The following is a 15,200-nucleotide window of genomic DNA, read 5'->3' as shown; positions in this document are numbered from 1 at the left end:
CCTTTGATCCATCCATCCATGTCTCGTACATTCCCATAAAAGGTTGCTGTTGCAGGACTCATCATCACACAACACAGCAGCCCTCTGCAGTCGGGCCAGGAGGGCCAAAATCACAACGTTTTCTCACACTGCATTCCAGAAAGCAAATAAAACACCATCAGCAGCGGCAGGATCATAGTTGGGCTGATAGACTGAGAAGACACACACGTCACCTGTAGGTGCGTTGGACAAACACATTCAGCTGTGATCTGATTATCCTCATAATCAGTATTTTTAAATCATGGAACCTGTGATATTTTTCTTCCTTGGCTGCCTGGGTCCATGTGAAGAAAAACAGGTTTATTAAGCACAGCGGACGGGATTTGAAACCTTTGGGATGCTCCTGTGGCTGAACTGCATTGCTCTCCCAGGGAAGGGTCACAAACGGTATCTTCAGCCGCGTCATCAAAGCCAACCCTAACAGGTAGGTAACATGTTAGGTCTGCCCATTGATCAGCTTGCCGGTACCAAATGACATCACTATTATAAATGCCATGTTGGTGTTGTTTTCATACTTAATCCAAAAGTCAAAAAGAGGCAACAGTTTCGGCTGGCACAAAGCCTATTAGGAAATATCACACCATCAGACCATTTGTTGGAACCCTGTTGGATGTTTTTAACAAAACATTACTATCATGGACGTGATTTGCTGGATGGTTACAACCTGCCATTGCAGCTGAAAAGGCTTCCTCTCCCTAAACACTTTGTCAAATAACTTAACTGGTGAACTAAACACTTCCAGGAACAGGAGGGTATTTCTACAAGGTGATGTTTTCATACTATGGTCAGCACTGAACAAGATGAGCCTATTATCACACAAGATGGCTTGTCATGTCAACAAAAAGAAAGTAAAATGATTCCTCTTCTGATTCTTTGAACAACATTTAGAATGAATACAATTAAACATATTTTGAATCAGATTGTTAAAGAGCTGTATGCAACCACTCCTCCATGGGTAAAAAGCCTTTATGTATTTTATATCAGTACTCCTTTGCCAGAATACTACCTTCATAGTTTATTTGAGGTAGTTTGATGTCAGTGCGTCATCTTGTAGGATGTCTCGACTCAGGAGAGTGAAAGAGGAACTATAAGCGAAGATGCACAGGTGTATCTTTTGGGGAAGTCTTTTTGACATCTGTGATATATAAAAGAGATGTCACAAACAGCTGGAGTATACAAACCATCAGCTGTGGCACACTTAATATTTATTGACTTTAAAATGACGGCTCCGGACCACAGATGTCTCATTTTGTTAAATGCCAGTTGCCTTGAATCCGTCGTTGTGCTTTTATTTTTTCTCTTCCGCTCGCATCTCACGTGGGAGGAAGATGAGGCAGGGAAAGTAATTGAGGATGTCCAAACTGAGGAATGAGAAGTGGGGAGTGAGTCTAAAAGTCTTTAAGGGCCCCTACGGGTTTGAGGTCAGGGTAGTTGCCTAAATTACAGGGTTGCTAATCTAGCCTTGGTTAAATAATGTGGCTGTAAAAAGTGAGCCCTCTAAATTGTCATCGTTTTGAAATCCAGAAACCTGCATCCTGCGTCTTGTTGCTCCGTCCCTAACATGTAAGTACATGCAAAGTAAACACTCTATAACTAATTTTGTTTGTATATTACACACACACACACACACACACACACACACACACACATTTTGTATCTTTGGTTGACTAGGCTGTGATTAAGCAGTACTTTAGGCCAAGCCCTCTCTTGTATTTGCTATCAGCCATAAATAGAACAAACACACTGATATCTTCATGAATCAAAGGCCGTCTAACTGAATGTTCAAGCCCCTGACCAAACACACAAACCCTTCTCTTTTCTGTGATCTTTACTTTGTGTAGGTTTAATGTTTGTCCAGCATCTTTGCTTTGACACTGACTCATTTGACTCAAGATATTCTTGTTTATCCGAGACTCATGAGAAAATACGCAGGTCTGAATTGAGATTAGAGGCAGCTACACCAGTACTTGGCCTTTGTTCCCTCCCTGCTTCCTGCTCTAACTGTCACTGGCTGTGTTTGACTTTCGCAGTGTGAGGGGTGAGCTTCTCATTCGCCTCCTCTTTGATTTCCCTGCCTTAGAGAGAGAAAGATACTCAAAGTGAGAGTAGAGAAAGAGAGGGAGCAAAAATAAGACTAAAAGGTAAAAAACATGTGTTGTACTGGGAAGTGTGCCCGCCTGGTGGGCCTTATTCTGCTGCCTTCCGCGTTCATCTGCATGATCTCCAACCTCCTGCTGTTCTTCCCCGATGGGCAGAAACTGGAAAATAATCAGATCTCCCTCCAGGTCTGGCTCATGGGGGGACTTATCGGAGGAGGCCTCTTTGTAAGTAAATGATCTGTGTATATAAGTCTGGTTTAATGTGTTATTGTGTGTTTTATTAGGTTTTTCAGTCATTAACTCTGCCCTGTGTAAACTTGTAAAATCTCATTGAGTTGTATTACTATGGGTTGAATAACCGTAGGACTTTCTTTTAGAAGTAGCCAATGACAAAAAAAAATGTAATCATTATCTGTTGCATTTAGTGAAAATATTTTTTTTTTTCACTATGGCCTTACCTTTGACTCGGTGAAAAGTATGATACCCAGATTTTTCAGTAAATAATCCATCAACTACTTTATTTTAAAATCCTAGTCCAGATCAAAAGTGTTTTTTTCCTTTTGATGTAATTAGTCATACCAAAATCCTTCTCAAAATTGAAAATTAAACCCAACATGAGCACGGTTTGCTATAAGAATCATAGAAGAAGTCCAATTTTAAGGTATTTTCTATTGAGGATTTCCATTTGACACTACTTTATACTTCCAAACCACTACAATACTATCCCACATGTATTTCTCATCTACAGGCCTAGTTTCTATACAGATTCAAATTTTACATATGGAACATTAGGTGAATTTATGAGCTGATGCATTGTTATACATTAAACCAAAGTATAATAGTATACCACCAATGTTTCTGCATTGAGTACTTTAACCTTTGATACTTTTGGTACGTGTACCCTATAATACTTGCATATTTTTACTTAAGCAACACCAACAAAACAAGACTTTTACTTGTAATGGAGTATATTTATACTGGTTATACTAAGGAAAACCTTTAGGGAAACTGACACATTCACTGTTAAGAGATTAAAACATTATCTGCTCTCCTGTACTTCCTCACCAAGGACAAGCAAATGGGATTATTTGGGTCACCGCCAACATTATCTCGACGTTTTAACAAGGCCAATAAATAAATAAATCATAAATACTCATCCATCTCATAACCGGATCAGAGAGACCTTTGAGTCATATGGAAAGCCTTTATCATGATATTACATCGGAACAGGGACCAGGAAGTTGGATTTAAGAGAGTAAAACTCTATTCAGGATTCACAAATATTTGCTTTAAGTGATAACAGAGCACACAGAGACACGCACATAATGCAAATGTAGGCATGTGTACATTTATGGACACACACACACCATACCTACATATTAAATGTTTTCAAGAAACTCTTGCCCGTTTTGACAAAATTGACATTGTTTGACAAAAAAGAAAACATTTTTGATTTTTAACTTTTTCAGATGCTTTGTCCGAGCTGCTCAGCTATCAGGGCTGGGGGCAAGGGTTGCTGTGGAGCAGGTTGCTGTGGCAACCGTTGCAGAGTAAGTAAAGTCATTTGAAGATTTACATTTATACGCCAGTGTGGGGAGCGGTAAAAGGCTAAAGCGTGGGCGGGGGTGATGTCATATCAAGCACTGAAGGACAAACTGGAATCATGTGTATTGTATTATTAATTTACCATCATGTTATTATATTTTAGAGTCTTGTAAAAGTTAGAAGTTAAAGTTTCCTTTTAGAATATAACTTGAGTAAAGGTCTTAAAGTATCTGATATTTACTATGCTTAAACACCAAAAGTAATTAAGATGTTAAATGTAGTTCAGTATTAGCAGGAAAAGTAAAGGTAAAAAAAAAACTTAATTATGAAATTTATGGCCAAAGGTGTGTAATAATATCTTCATCACCGCTGTCGTCGGGGTGGTCATCGTCTGTTACCATGGCAGCAGAGCCTGCACCAGGTGCTTCCATGACACTATCAGTTATTACGCTTCTTCTTATTGTGGCCTGTTGGTTTTTTTGCCGCTTGGCAACAAACAGGCATTAGGCCACCAGTGTAATGGAGCGTGCATTATCTTGGCACTTTAGGAGCAATGCTTCGCCAAACTGCTTTTTTCCAGTGTAACAAATTTCTTCAGATTTTATTTTGTAGTAACGTGTAACTAAGACGCTTAGGTGAATGTAGTGGTGTAAAAGTATACATTTTATTAAGGAAATGTAGTGGAGTAAAAGTAAAGGTTTCTGGAAATATAACTAACAAAGTAAAGTACAGATCCGTGAACATTTTACTTAAGCAGAGTAGCAAAGTACTTGTACTTAGTTACATTACAACACTAATATTTTATTATATTTATTGTACTGGGAATAAGTATTTGCAGTCAAGATGTTTTGATAAATACGATTTGCAGAAGTAGGGCTATAAACAGTACTCACTTTGTTTTAAGTATCAGGAACAAGACTAATAGGCTAATCAGCTAGTTGTGGAGACATTTGTGTGCGTTTTTGTCCGTCTTATATCCTGTCAAGTCAAGTCAAAGGTATTTGTGTGGCCCTTGCTCACATTAACAGCTTTGAAAGGCAACATAGGCCTACTTTAGAGGAGAAGAAATTAAAAGGACGAGAAAACAAATCCTTTAAAAAGAAGACCTCCTGAAGACAGTTCCCACTGCATGAGGCCTTATTTTAAACATAATTCCCTACAAGACAACACCTATTTTTAGGGACAGTAATTCAGAAATGTCAAATAAACAATGTGTTCCTATGTCTCTTTCAGATGCTGAACTCTGTGTTCTCCTCTGCTTTCGGCCTGGTTGGAGCCATCTACTGCACCAGTGTGGCCTCTGCAGGTCTGGCTATTGGACCCAAGTGTCGGGTGAACGGCAACTGGGAATACCCCTTTGAAGACCTTGGCACGTGAGTGATTCTCCTATCATACCTCATTTAAATTGACTTTTTCTGGGCAAGTAGGGGATGCTGTTAAAACTAATTTTTAGCTTTATTATCTTTGTCAGTGCAGCAGAAGAATTTCAGTTCTTGATTATAAAAAATAACACCTGCCATATTATTAACATCCAGTAGGTGGCAGACTGGACCAGCACTTTCTGTTCTGTGTTATTTTGCAGCTTCAGTGAGCACAATTATGCAGTGATGAGCCTGGGAATTCAAAATAGGAAACCACTCCTAGTCTTATTGTCTAATGTGAAAACAGTCTTATCAATGCATGCACCTAATAAATGCATGCATAGACCATGTTAAACTTCAGATTCTTCTTCTTCCAGTTGACAAACAGTCAATTTAGTACATGTGAGTTTGGCTTTTTGCTGGCCATAAAACCAAGAAATGACACTGCGACAACACATTGGGGAACCACAGAAGTATTTTATGATCTTAGGCAGGTAAAACAGAAATTACCTGACAGAGGAAGATTGGGATATTAATTTATAAATATGAGGATGTTATTATTAGGTAGGCTATTGCTGTCCATGATGAGCAGTACATGGGGTTACAGGGAGCGAAGCAAGCTTGAGTACACAATCCATCCTTCCTTCAGTTTTATATAAATTAAATATCTTTACATTTTGGACTGTTTGTTGGCCCAAACAAGTCATTTTAACAACTCCCTCTGCTTTCTATTTTCCATGTGCTTTCTTTCTCCACTCCTCAGTTGTTCCATTCACCTTCTTACCAACCCATTTTTCCTCAACTCAGTCAGCTTTTTTGGCTTTTTCTTCCCGCACCCTTCACACATCTTTTCAATTAGACTGTGGTGTGTCTCTTGGACAGTGATTATTTTTAATGTTCTTCTCCCTCACAGTGGTAATGGCAGCTACCTTATAAACCAGACTCTGTGGACAATCTGCGATTACCCTGCCAACGCAGTGATGTGGCACGTCGTTCTGTTCTCCATACTGCTGGCCATGGGAGTGGTGCAGCTGGTGCTCTGCGGCATCCAGGTGGTCAACGGCTGCTTGGGATGCATCTGCGGGGACTGCCGCGACAGCAAAGATGTAGGTGAAACAAATCCTGAAACTCCAAACCTAAAAAAAAAATATATATATAAGTTTGGAGAGGAACAAATGCAACTCTTTCAAATGACACAATGAGTTTTGAACCATATATCTGAGCCCAGGAGGTCATGAAAGCTACACAGAGAAGCAACATGCTCTGGATTAACTAGTTTGGTTGCTGGAAGTGAGACAGCTACAGTAGTTTGTTGAATGACTTGTCCGAGTCGCAGCTTCCTACATGCTTTAGTGCTGTTTAGATTGCACTTTTATCAGCCTGCCGCTGATGGAAAACAGGAAAGGGGAAAAGTTTTGATCCGGTGTTAAAACCAAGGAGATTGGCTGGGATTGTAGCCAGACTTGCTGAACTCCTTTAAAGGAATAGTTTGCACTTTTTGGATAACACAAACAACCTACATATGATGTTTTGATTTGTGAGCTTTAGAGGTACTGGTCTGTGGATTTTGTTCTCTTTGGAGAGATCCAGGCTAGCTGTTCCCTCCTTTTTTCAGCATTTGTTCTAAGCTCACCGGTTGTACCTTAAAAGTTAGCGAATAAACATGAGAATGGTATGTATCTTCTCATCTAACTCGTAGCAGAAAGCGAAAAGGCATAGTTCCCAAAATGTTGAACTATTCTTTTAGAGACTGTACATTTTATTTCAGTGCAATCAGTGACTGTAAACACTTGAAAATCCAAAATTTAGACACAGAGATTTAGGGCTAAATTTTAGTTGTCATCAAGATTCCCTTGCTAATAAAGTATATTCAAATTAAACGTGAATCAATGTGATTGATGACTTATTATAAAGGTACAGCAGGTAGCAGCTTGGCATGATTACATACAATTAGGTACATATACTTTTTCAACAGAAATATTGAACACAGGTTGAAGATTAAACTCAGATTCAGCACATGGTTAAACATGTAGTGAGGACTGCTATTTTTGTATTTTGCTGACTTGCAAAAGTGCTCAGGCACATTTTACATGCACACAAATAATGGACATACTGTAAGTTGATCTGAAATAGTTATTGTACAGGATTTACAAAGTATCCAAAATATTATTTATCACTGTCTACATTTGTCAGACAAATCCACTTGTGCGTTGTATCAACAATGTGACAATGCGATGTAACATGTCTGCACATTAACATGATGCTCACATTTATTAACAGCACTGTCAGTAAGTCACGTGAGACCTGGATTTGTGTCCTAAACATGAAATTAAGATGTGTATTCTGTCCTGTTGCAGGATGATGGTGGATTGTGAAAGTAAAGAAGATGGCCCGGTTGTAAAAAACCTTCACCAGGGCCAGGAGGCATATTCAGGGATACCTCTCTATTCAACAGCTAGGGGTTTTCTATTGATACTCTTTTGTCTCACACCAAGTCTGTGTCTTAGATGGTTTTTTCAGATCTATCAAAGCCTTACTCCATTATTGTATGAATGTTATGCTGGCTGGATTTATTTTAGGTTGAAATCTACATTTAAACAATCCCGAAATTAAAAGGTAATTTCTACACTGAAAACACCACACACACTGGATCAATGCGTAATTGTAAATAATGATTTGTGTTTGTTTTTTTGTGCCTTTACTTGGACTATACACAATAAAAGCTTAAGAATTTAAATATATATATATATATATATATATATATATATATATATATATATATATATATACAAAACATTTACTATGTAGCCATGTTTTTATGAGTGGATTTGTGCATAATTTGAGAAAAGTTCCATCAGTTTCCTGTGACTACCAACATTGAGAAACAGATTTCCTGAACAGTTGTTATGTGAACTGCTGTTTTATTTTTGCCCCAAAACAAACTGTCACTCAATAACTCAGATTATCCAGTTGAAGAACTTCTGAACTTCCGAATCACTGTTAAGATCTTTGTCAATTGCTCACCTCATGCTGTGCCCATGAAGCCAGACAGCCAGATCTAACAGGATTATTGTGCTTCGAGACAAATGTCAAAGGTCAGAACGCCCCCCTGTGGACACTGCGAACATTGCAGCTGCAAAAACACTACACAATCTGTCCTGTTAGTACAGGTGCAGGTTAAGCTCATAATCCTTTGCTGCCATGGAGCTGTTTCGTGGTAATTGTTATCTAACTTTAAAGTTAAAAGCCTGTTGCAGAGCTGCACCCAGGTAAATATAGACACCCAACTACCAACAACCCAAAGCTAAACCTTTATTGCAGCACAGATGAAAGAGAAGATGAAATGAGTTCTTTTTGTGCCGCCAAGTGAATATGGCTTTCAGCTTTTCTGTGGACTTTGGTTTGTAAACCAAACAATTTCTTCTAAATTTCAATTTCCTGTGTTCACATACTTCCAGTACAGGGAGGCAAAATTATGTTGCTGTGGAAATATGCCCTGTGCCCAACTTAGCTAACTGATTGGCCCGTGTTATGCAGCTCTCTTATATAATGCACAGCACAAAGCGAGGAAGGAACATAAGTGAGAAGAATTTGGAATAAAAGAATGGGTGGACAAAGGGAGGAAAACTGGAAGGGGGCCCGTCTCAGCCACTTCTCATGCAAATGGTAGCCACTCTTAAAGAATCAAGAGAGGCAAAGAAACTGCTGTTTGATGGCGAGGACTACAAACACTCATATAAGTGAGTGCATGCAATGAGTGACTTGAAAGACAGGGAGAAGTTCCACAAGAGGGAATAACAAGGCAGTTTTTCAAGCACATGATTCTTCCGTTGTATCTGCATTGTGCACTTGTTTAGACCCTGCAGTGAGGCCATTATTTAGAAATGTGGCCCTCTCCCAAATCGAGCCCCTCCTCTTGGTTTTCAGGCCTGACTGACATAACAAAGAGGAGGCAGAAGGGGAAACAGGGAAAACAGGGTATGAAGCAGAACTGGCCAGCATTGGCCGGACTAGTGAAAACACGATTTGGGCAGAGCAGGACAAAAAGTACAAATCAATCTGTGCAAGATGATTAAAGCTTTTTAAGTGAACTAACATTTCTACAATGGGGCTCCTCTTCCTCTTTCTTTCGTCACCTTGGGTTAACACTCCTCAGCGCACCCACACCCACAGCCTCGTTTAAAAACAACAGTCATGCTGGCGGCACAAATGTCCACTCAGACACACGTAAGTGATAACTTAGCAGTGTCCACCACCCAATAATTATGTCAACCACACTATAAATGACCTAAGTGGAGCCACAAAGTAGACACTCAGGCACATTCAGCCGGTCTGCAAATTGAATTTGCATTAAAAGCTAAATGTCTACCTTTTACTTAACTTTCTGATTATTTAACTGTACAGTGCCTTCACGTCTCTCTGTAAAAGCATCTTGGTGTTGTTTTTTTAATTTGCTCTATCAATAAATTGACTTGACAGTTCTTAATTTCAGTCAAAGTGGTTGTAATTCTACTAAGGTATCAATTGCTTAAATATGCTGACAGTGTTACTGGTACTGTATTATCATATTACTCTGGAACATGATATTTTACACTTGGACCAGACATAAACAACAAGACATAGCATCACTGTTTTCTCTTTTACATCATTGCTTAATGACAGCATGAACACAAAATGAGTTAGAACTGAGGAGAAGTATCACATCTGCTAGCTTTGCTTTGTGTGGAGATGAGAGGTTTAAACGTCCCCTAGTGTGAAAAAGTAACATTTCCGTGTATTTATTTTAGTCACGAAGCAGGTTCAGGTGCTATATAAACATTGTGAAACTATGAAAAGGCTCAATCCACAGAAAAATGCATCAAGTCCATATTCAAATCTTCCACTTTCAACTGAATATACAATTGAAACAATTTGCAAGTGCAATTCCTAGCCCCATCACTCACAGAAGAATATTCAAAGAAAAATCAGCATTTTCAGCTAAATTTAGTCTCTGTGGCAATGTTTTTGGGAGTAAAATAATAAGTATAAAAAAGGCATAAAATGAAAGCATCACAACCTTTCTATTTCTTATGGAGTTTACCAGCCAGAAATGTTACACCTTTTTTCTCAATTTGACTGCTTCCGTAGTAAAGCCAATCTGCTCTGCACCCTCACATTTTCTATTTACTATACTCTGCAGTACCAGATGTATGCATGGTATGTAGGTTACAAACGTGATTGGTCCCCATCCCTTATGTTCTTCAACAATTAATTTAATCACTGAGAACAGTACATTTAACATGATGTAAAAACAGAGCATTGTAAAGAGATGTGAGACAAGGCATGAGATAAATGACATAATGAGGCCCAGAGAGGGCGGAGGGCACTGAGGAGAAAAAAAAAAAAGGGGTGACAGAGGTTGGAACCAGCCATGAGCGACCTCAGCCAGTCAGTCCCGGTTGCACAGAAAATCAACAAACGGCCTATGGGAATGTCCGGGCGTCTGGGGGAGGGAGCAAGAAACAGGGAGTTGGGGTGGGGGACAGTAAACACTCACACAGGACTAGACTGGTTTAACCCTGCAATGACTTGATTCTTTACAGAATTTCCATTGGTCTCTGATTTTAATATGCCTTTATCTTAAAATATCTTTTTTTAAATCAGGGCTAAAGAGTAACTTGGTAGCTGGGGATACTTTACATATGCCCTGCCTATTTCGTTTCAGCAAGACGTGAACTACATAGGTGAAAAAACCTTTTTAATCGCTGTGGAGTCACAACATTATTAATATGTTTTCGAGGTGTGCGTGTGTGTGTGTGTGTGTGTGTGTGTGTGTGTGTGTGTGTGTGTGTGTGTGTGTGTGTGTGTGAGCGCGTGCATGCGTGCATGCGTGCGTCAGCTCTAGGCCGCCCTACACGTTATTATAGACCCATTTTAATATCCAGCTCAATATTATACATTGATTAAAACCAAGGAGTCTAGACCCCAAAAGGCAACATTATAGAAGTAGCATGCGCTGGCAAGATTAGCATGTAGCTCCCTGGGCATGGGTATGCCTTGGGCAATATTCTGAATGACACTCATCATCCTTATCATCCTGTCCATTATACCTCAGAGTCTAAGACTTATTAATTTTAGTTCACAGACGATAAAGATACTTTTGAACCTCTGATGTCTCTAATCCTTTCTGTTTCTGACTTCCTGCACATTCGCAGTGCTGCTATTCTTGTCTCTTGGCCATAGGGCAGTGGCACTGAGGGATTAAAATACCACTGGGACAAAAATTCACAGGGAAAGATGTCTGTATTTTGAAAATGGTGCTTTCCACTCACCATCTAGTTTTTCCCCACAGCTGATATTACGATGGCATTTAAGGCCAAAAGCCCAGTGGGAGTGGTTAAGCTCCTGATATCTGAGCGTCCACGTGGTCTCCCAGGAAGCTACAGTGTTGCCTCATAATACTACTCAGGCCACCGGTAGACTAGCAGGGGCACTTGTTGACATCTTACCTTACATGGAGAGGAATGAGTGTCAAAATGCACGGAGGTGAAACCGCAGAAGGACCACTTGACCCTCTGTGAAGGCGGTGTAACAGTAACCTCTGTACAAGTTTGGAATCTGTTGCACAAAAAAAATTAAAGGGCTGTTGTTAACATGCAATATGCTTTCATAATCCCCAATTTTCAGTTAAGGAATCATGGAAGATAATGGGGAAGATCATGGGGGGGGAAGAATTTGAAATTACTCTAAAATAGGGTAAAAACACCTAATTGTATGATAATATCAATAAGAAAAAATTAGAAAACTGTGCCTAGTGAAGAATACAAATTTTATTTTGCGTTTATTTCAAAACTTTAACTCTGCACAACTATGGTCCAGGTCGGCTGCTCTACAGTTAATCATCCACACAGAGTTGATTTAAAATTAGAGACAATGTCGCATCTGCACATGTGAGCGAGCACATGCATGTCTGTCACTCATTAGGTGGACAGACGGCAGAGACTTTGAAGCTGCTGTGCAGCATGCAACAGTTGGAGACATAACAGACTCATTAGAACAGATGTCATCGACACTGGCAGATGTTAAAGATCAGCTTTAGTACATCTCTCACTTTCAGCTGAAATAACAGATCTAGCTCATGCTCGTTTGAGACTTACCCCCTAAGATTCTTCATAATGAGGTCCCCATATATTTGTCCAACTCCTTTAATATCTTTTGAGACAATCACATATGTGCAAGAAGAGGAAGATCAACAGATTTTATAATTTTTAGATTTAAGAGTCCATCGGGCAAAAATAAATGTTCATACATGGCTGCAGTTGAATGGAATAAACTGCCAGTTTCTCTCAAACTCATTGAAGCAGACACAAATTGTAAGCAGTCTATAAAGAAATGGAGAGAAAGTAATCTGTCAGATTGGGACTCATCCCAAATAAATTCAGTGGTTTCCTTTTATATGCTTGAATGGATATTGTATATGTCTTTGTACCTGTTGGTCTTGCCAGACTTTGCAACCCCTTATCCCCAGAGGATCACAATGGGACTAAGCCTGTGGGCTTTATTGTGTAATTTAATCCTCGACAGTCAGTATTTTATTATTGTCAACTACATTAGTCTACAAGATCTTAATACCCTTTAGTTGTTTTTTTTCACTTGCAGTTTGCAGCACTAAAATGTACTTACATATTATGTTTTTCACTTACCCTTAAGGGAGCAATTCAGATACACCAATACTAAACATGTTTTTGGGGGGAGCTGCAATAATTAAAGTTGATAGTGTTTGCTAATGATTTATCTTGAAACAGAAAAGTATCTGTGGGGTTTTTAATTATAAAAGCCTTGGTCCAGCAGATGCTTTTTGGCCTTTCAAAAAGCCACAATTATGAATAACCCATTAGTTGTATTCTGTGTAATTTTTAATTGCCACTTGTGGGTAAGTCCCTGTTGCACTTCACAGTAAAAATCAGCTTCAGACATTTGCCTGCTGTTACACAGACAGTTTCCTGGGTGATTTCTAATCACCAGGCGCAGGCTCACTCTGAGAGCTCATCTGGGTATATTTCCACTAGGACAAATCTCTCCAACAACTGAGTGGCCTTGAATAGGCCTTAAACCACCGACCAGGAAGCTAATAAAGAGCAATAAACCATCTAATGGGCCAACAACATCCAAGGTTTCCTCTATCTCCATATGTCTGTCTTTATAGCAAGGGTTTGTGTGAATATTCTTGATTAGAACTGTCTGCAAAGTCAGATTTTAATTTGTTAGGTTTTTCCTCCTGATAACATGACAAATGACTTGGTTTTTCAGCCCTCAAACATTTACTGTACTGTACTATACTGTACATGACTGCAAATACTGGCTTTGGGTGGATCTTCAGAGTAATATAAGTGGTTGTTCTGTTTAAATGCAATTTAGATGCTTTTTGAGGTAAACCTTGAACATACCGTACATTGCACAAAACTAGCTGGAACCAACCAGTCTGTGTTTTGTTACTTTGCATGGCTCTCACGGTTAACTGTCACTGTTAAATAGTAAAACATCTAGCAGGTTTGGCAAGAAATTTAGTGGACATGAGCCAAGAAACAAGTCATTACCTGTTAGTGTTGTGAATATGTTACATTTCGTTTAGTGAAAATTGAACAAAGTCTTTCTCATCTGTTTTGATTGGCATCATAAATGTTACAATGCTTTCCTCGCTGAAGATTTATCAGCGTGAACGTACCTTGAACCAATCGTCTTTTCCTCTGGTGTCCCTTGCTTATCTATCTAGTCTCATGTTATCAAAGTTAATGGAGCAACTGTTTGAAAATATAGAGTATATATATATATACATACATACATACATATGTATGTACACATTCTTGTACGTCTCATCAAACCTTTAGAACATTGTTGAAACAAACCCTGCCTCATGTCACTTTTTTCTCCAAGTGCTCGTAACGGCCAAATCCGTAGACTGTATGGAACATATGATCAGAACACAAAATCACCGTGATCGGATTGTTTCATTACAGTTAATGTTGATTCTTAGAGCTTAGATTTTGGTAGATATTTGCATGGACAATAAATCTTACTCTTAATCTTAAAATTTCCTGTAAATGAAAATGGCCTTGTATTCCATAAGGTTGGACTCAACAGGTGACTGTTGTTTGTTAATTCTGCTCTTTTGATCCACTTCAGACTAAAAGCTACTAACTCTAGTAGGATATGTAGGTATTTCCTCCAAAAGTTGGTCTCTCCTTTCTTTAGTGCTCAAACACTGATCTCTCATATTCACATTTATTAGAATTAAGCACAAAAACGGAATCACATAGCGTATTCAGAAATATAACTTCTGAGTTTGGGCCAATGATAGCACATTTTGCTGAAGGTCGTGGTGAAGTTCTGTTTGTGGTAAATAAGAAAAATCTCCCAGGACACCAGTCGGGAACTGAGTGTCACGTAATGTGAAAATAATCTACCGTACACACCCATCCATCACAATCTTCTTCCTACATTATTTAAGTATGAAAGGATGTCCTTCACATAACATTTTCATTGAAGAAAGTGTTTTTCATTGTTTGTGCATTGGTCTGCACCTTGTACCTGCTCATTGCAATAATTGCATATTACCATAATAACAATAACCTTTATTTTCAGCTTCTGTAACTTTCATACATGAAATGCAGCTAAAAGGGCTTTACAAAACAAACACAAGCAGTATTTATAGAGCAACTAAAATATGAAAATACATTTTAAAAGAGGAGGGAAGTAAAATAAACAGTCCTACCAGCACCAGTAATGACGTCCTACAGCCGATAGTGACCTCTGACCTCTCTGATGGACCAAGAGAAAAGACAAAGGTCCTTACCTGGACCAGGTTTACAGAACTTTATCAGGGCTTCATGCCCCAAGACACGCAACAAAGGTTAAAGTCTGTTGTTAAAATGGGATTACAACTTGTTGCTCAAAGTTTAGAGGTGAAATGACCCTAATTCGTCATCTCAGTAATTAACTTAGACCATGATGACATTTTCTGTTATCTGTATCAACAAATATGTGATGAAGGTAGAGGAAAAAGAAACATGCAGGAGGAACAGCATGTGTGTGTATGTGGGATGGGTGAGAGGCACCAAAGAGAAAGGGAGAGTCGGGAGCTCAGAGGGAGGGACAGCAGACAGGAGGAGAGAAGGAG

At 39.1% G+C, this 15,200-nt stretch overlaps 1 protein-coding gene and 1 long non-coding RNA gene across 2 annotated transcripts; one reads left to right on the top strand and one right to left on the bottom strand.

Moving 5' to 3' along the window:
• The first annotated feature begins 1,910 nt into the window (after positions 1-1,910).
• On the top strand, positions 1,911-7,492 carry tm4sf5 (transmembrane 4 L six family member 5). The gene is made up of 5 exons (XM_034901294.1): positions 1,911-2,363; positions 3,608-3,688; positions 4,917-5,056; positions 5,958-6,150; positions 7,402-7,492. Exons 1-5 carry the CDS (start codon positions 2,190-2,192, stop codon positions 7,417-7,419), a joined length of 606 nt encoding a protein of 201 aa, XP_034757185.1. The 5' UTR covers positions 1,911-2,189; the 3' UTR covers positions 7,420-7,492.
• Positions 6,000-15,110, bottom strand: LOC117962172. The gene is made up of 3 exons (XR_004660586.1): positions 14,796-15,110; positions 11,533-11,641; positions 6,000-6,180 (listed from the first exon to the last, which is right to left on the bottom strand). It is a non-coding gene; the product is annotated as an uncharacterized LOC117962172 (long non-coding RNA).
• Positions 15,111-15,200: the final 90 nt, after the last annotated feature.

Source organism: Etheostoma cragini, chromosome 19 (genome assembly GCF_013103735.1).
Source record: "Etheostoma cragini isolate CJK2018 chromosome 19, CSU_Ecrag_1.0, whole genome shotgun sequence".
Classification (NCBI taxonomy): domain Eukaryota; kingdom Metazoa; phylum Chordata; class Actinopteri; order Perciformes; family Percidae; genus Etheostoma; species Etheostoma cragini.
This window is presented reverse-complemented; position numbering and strand designations above follow the sequence as displayed.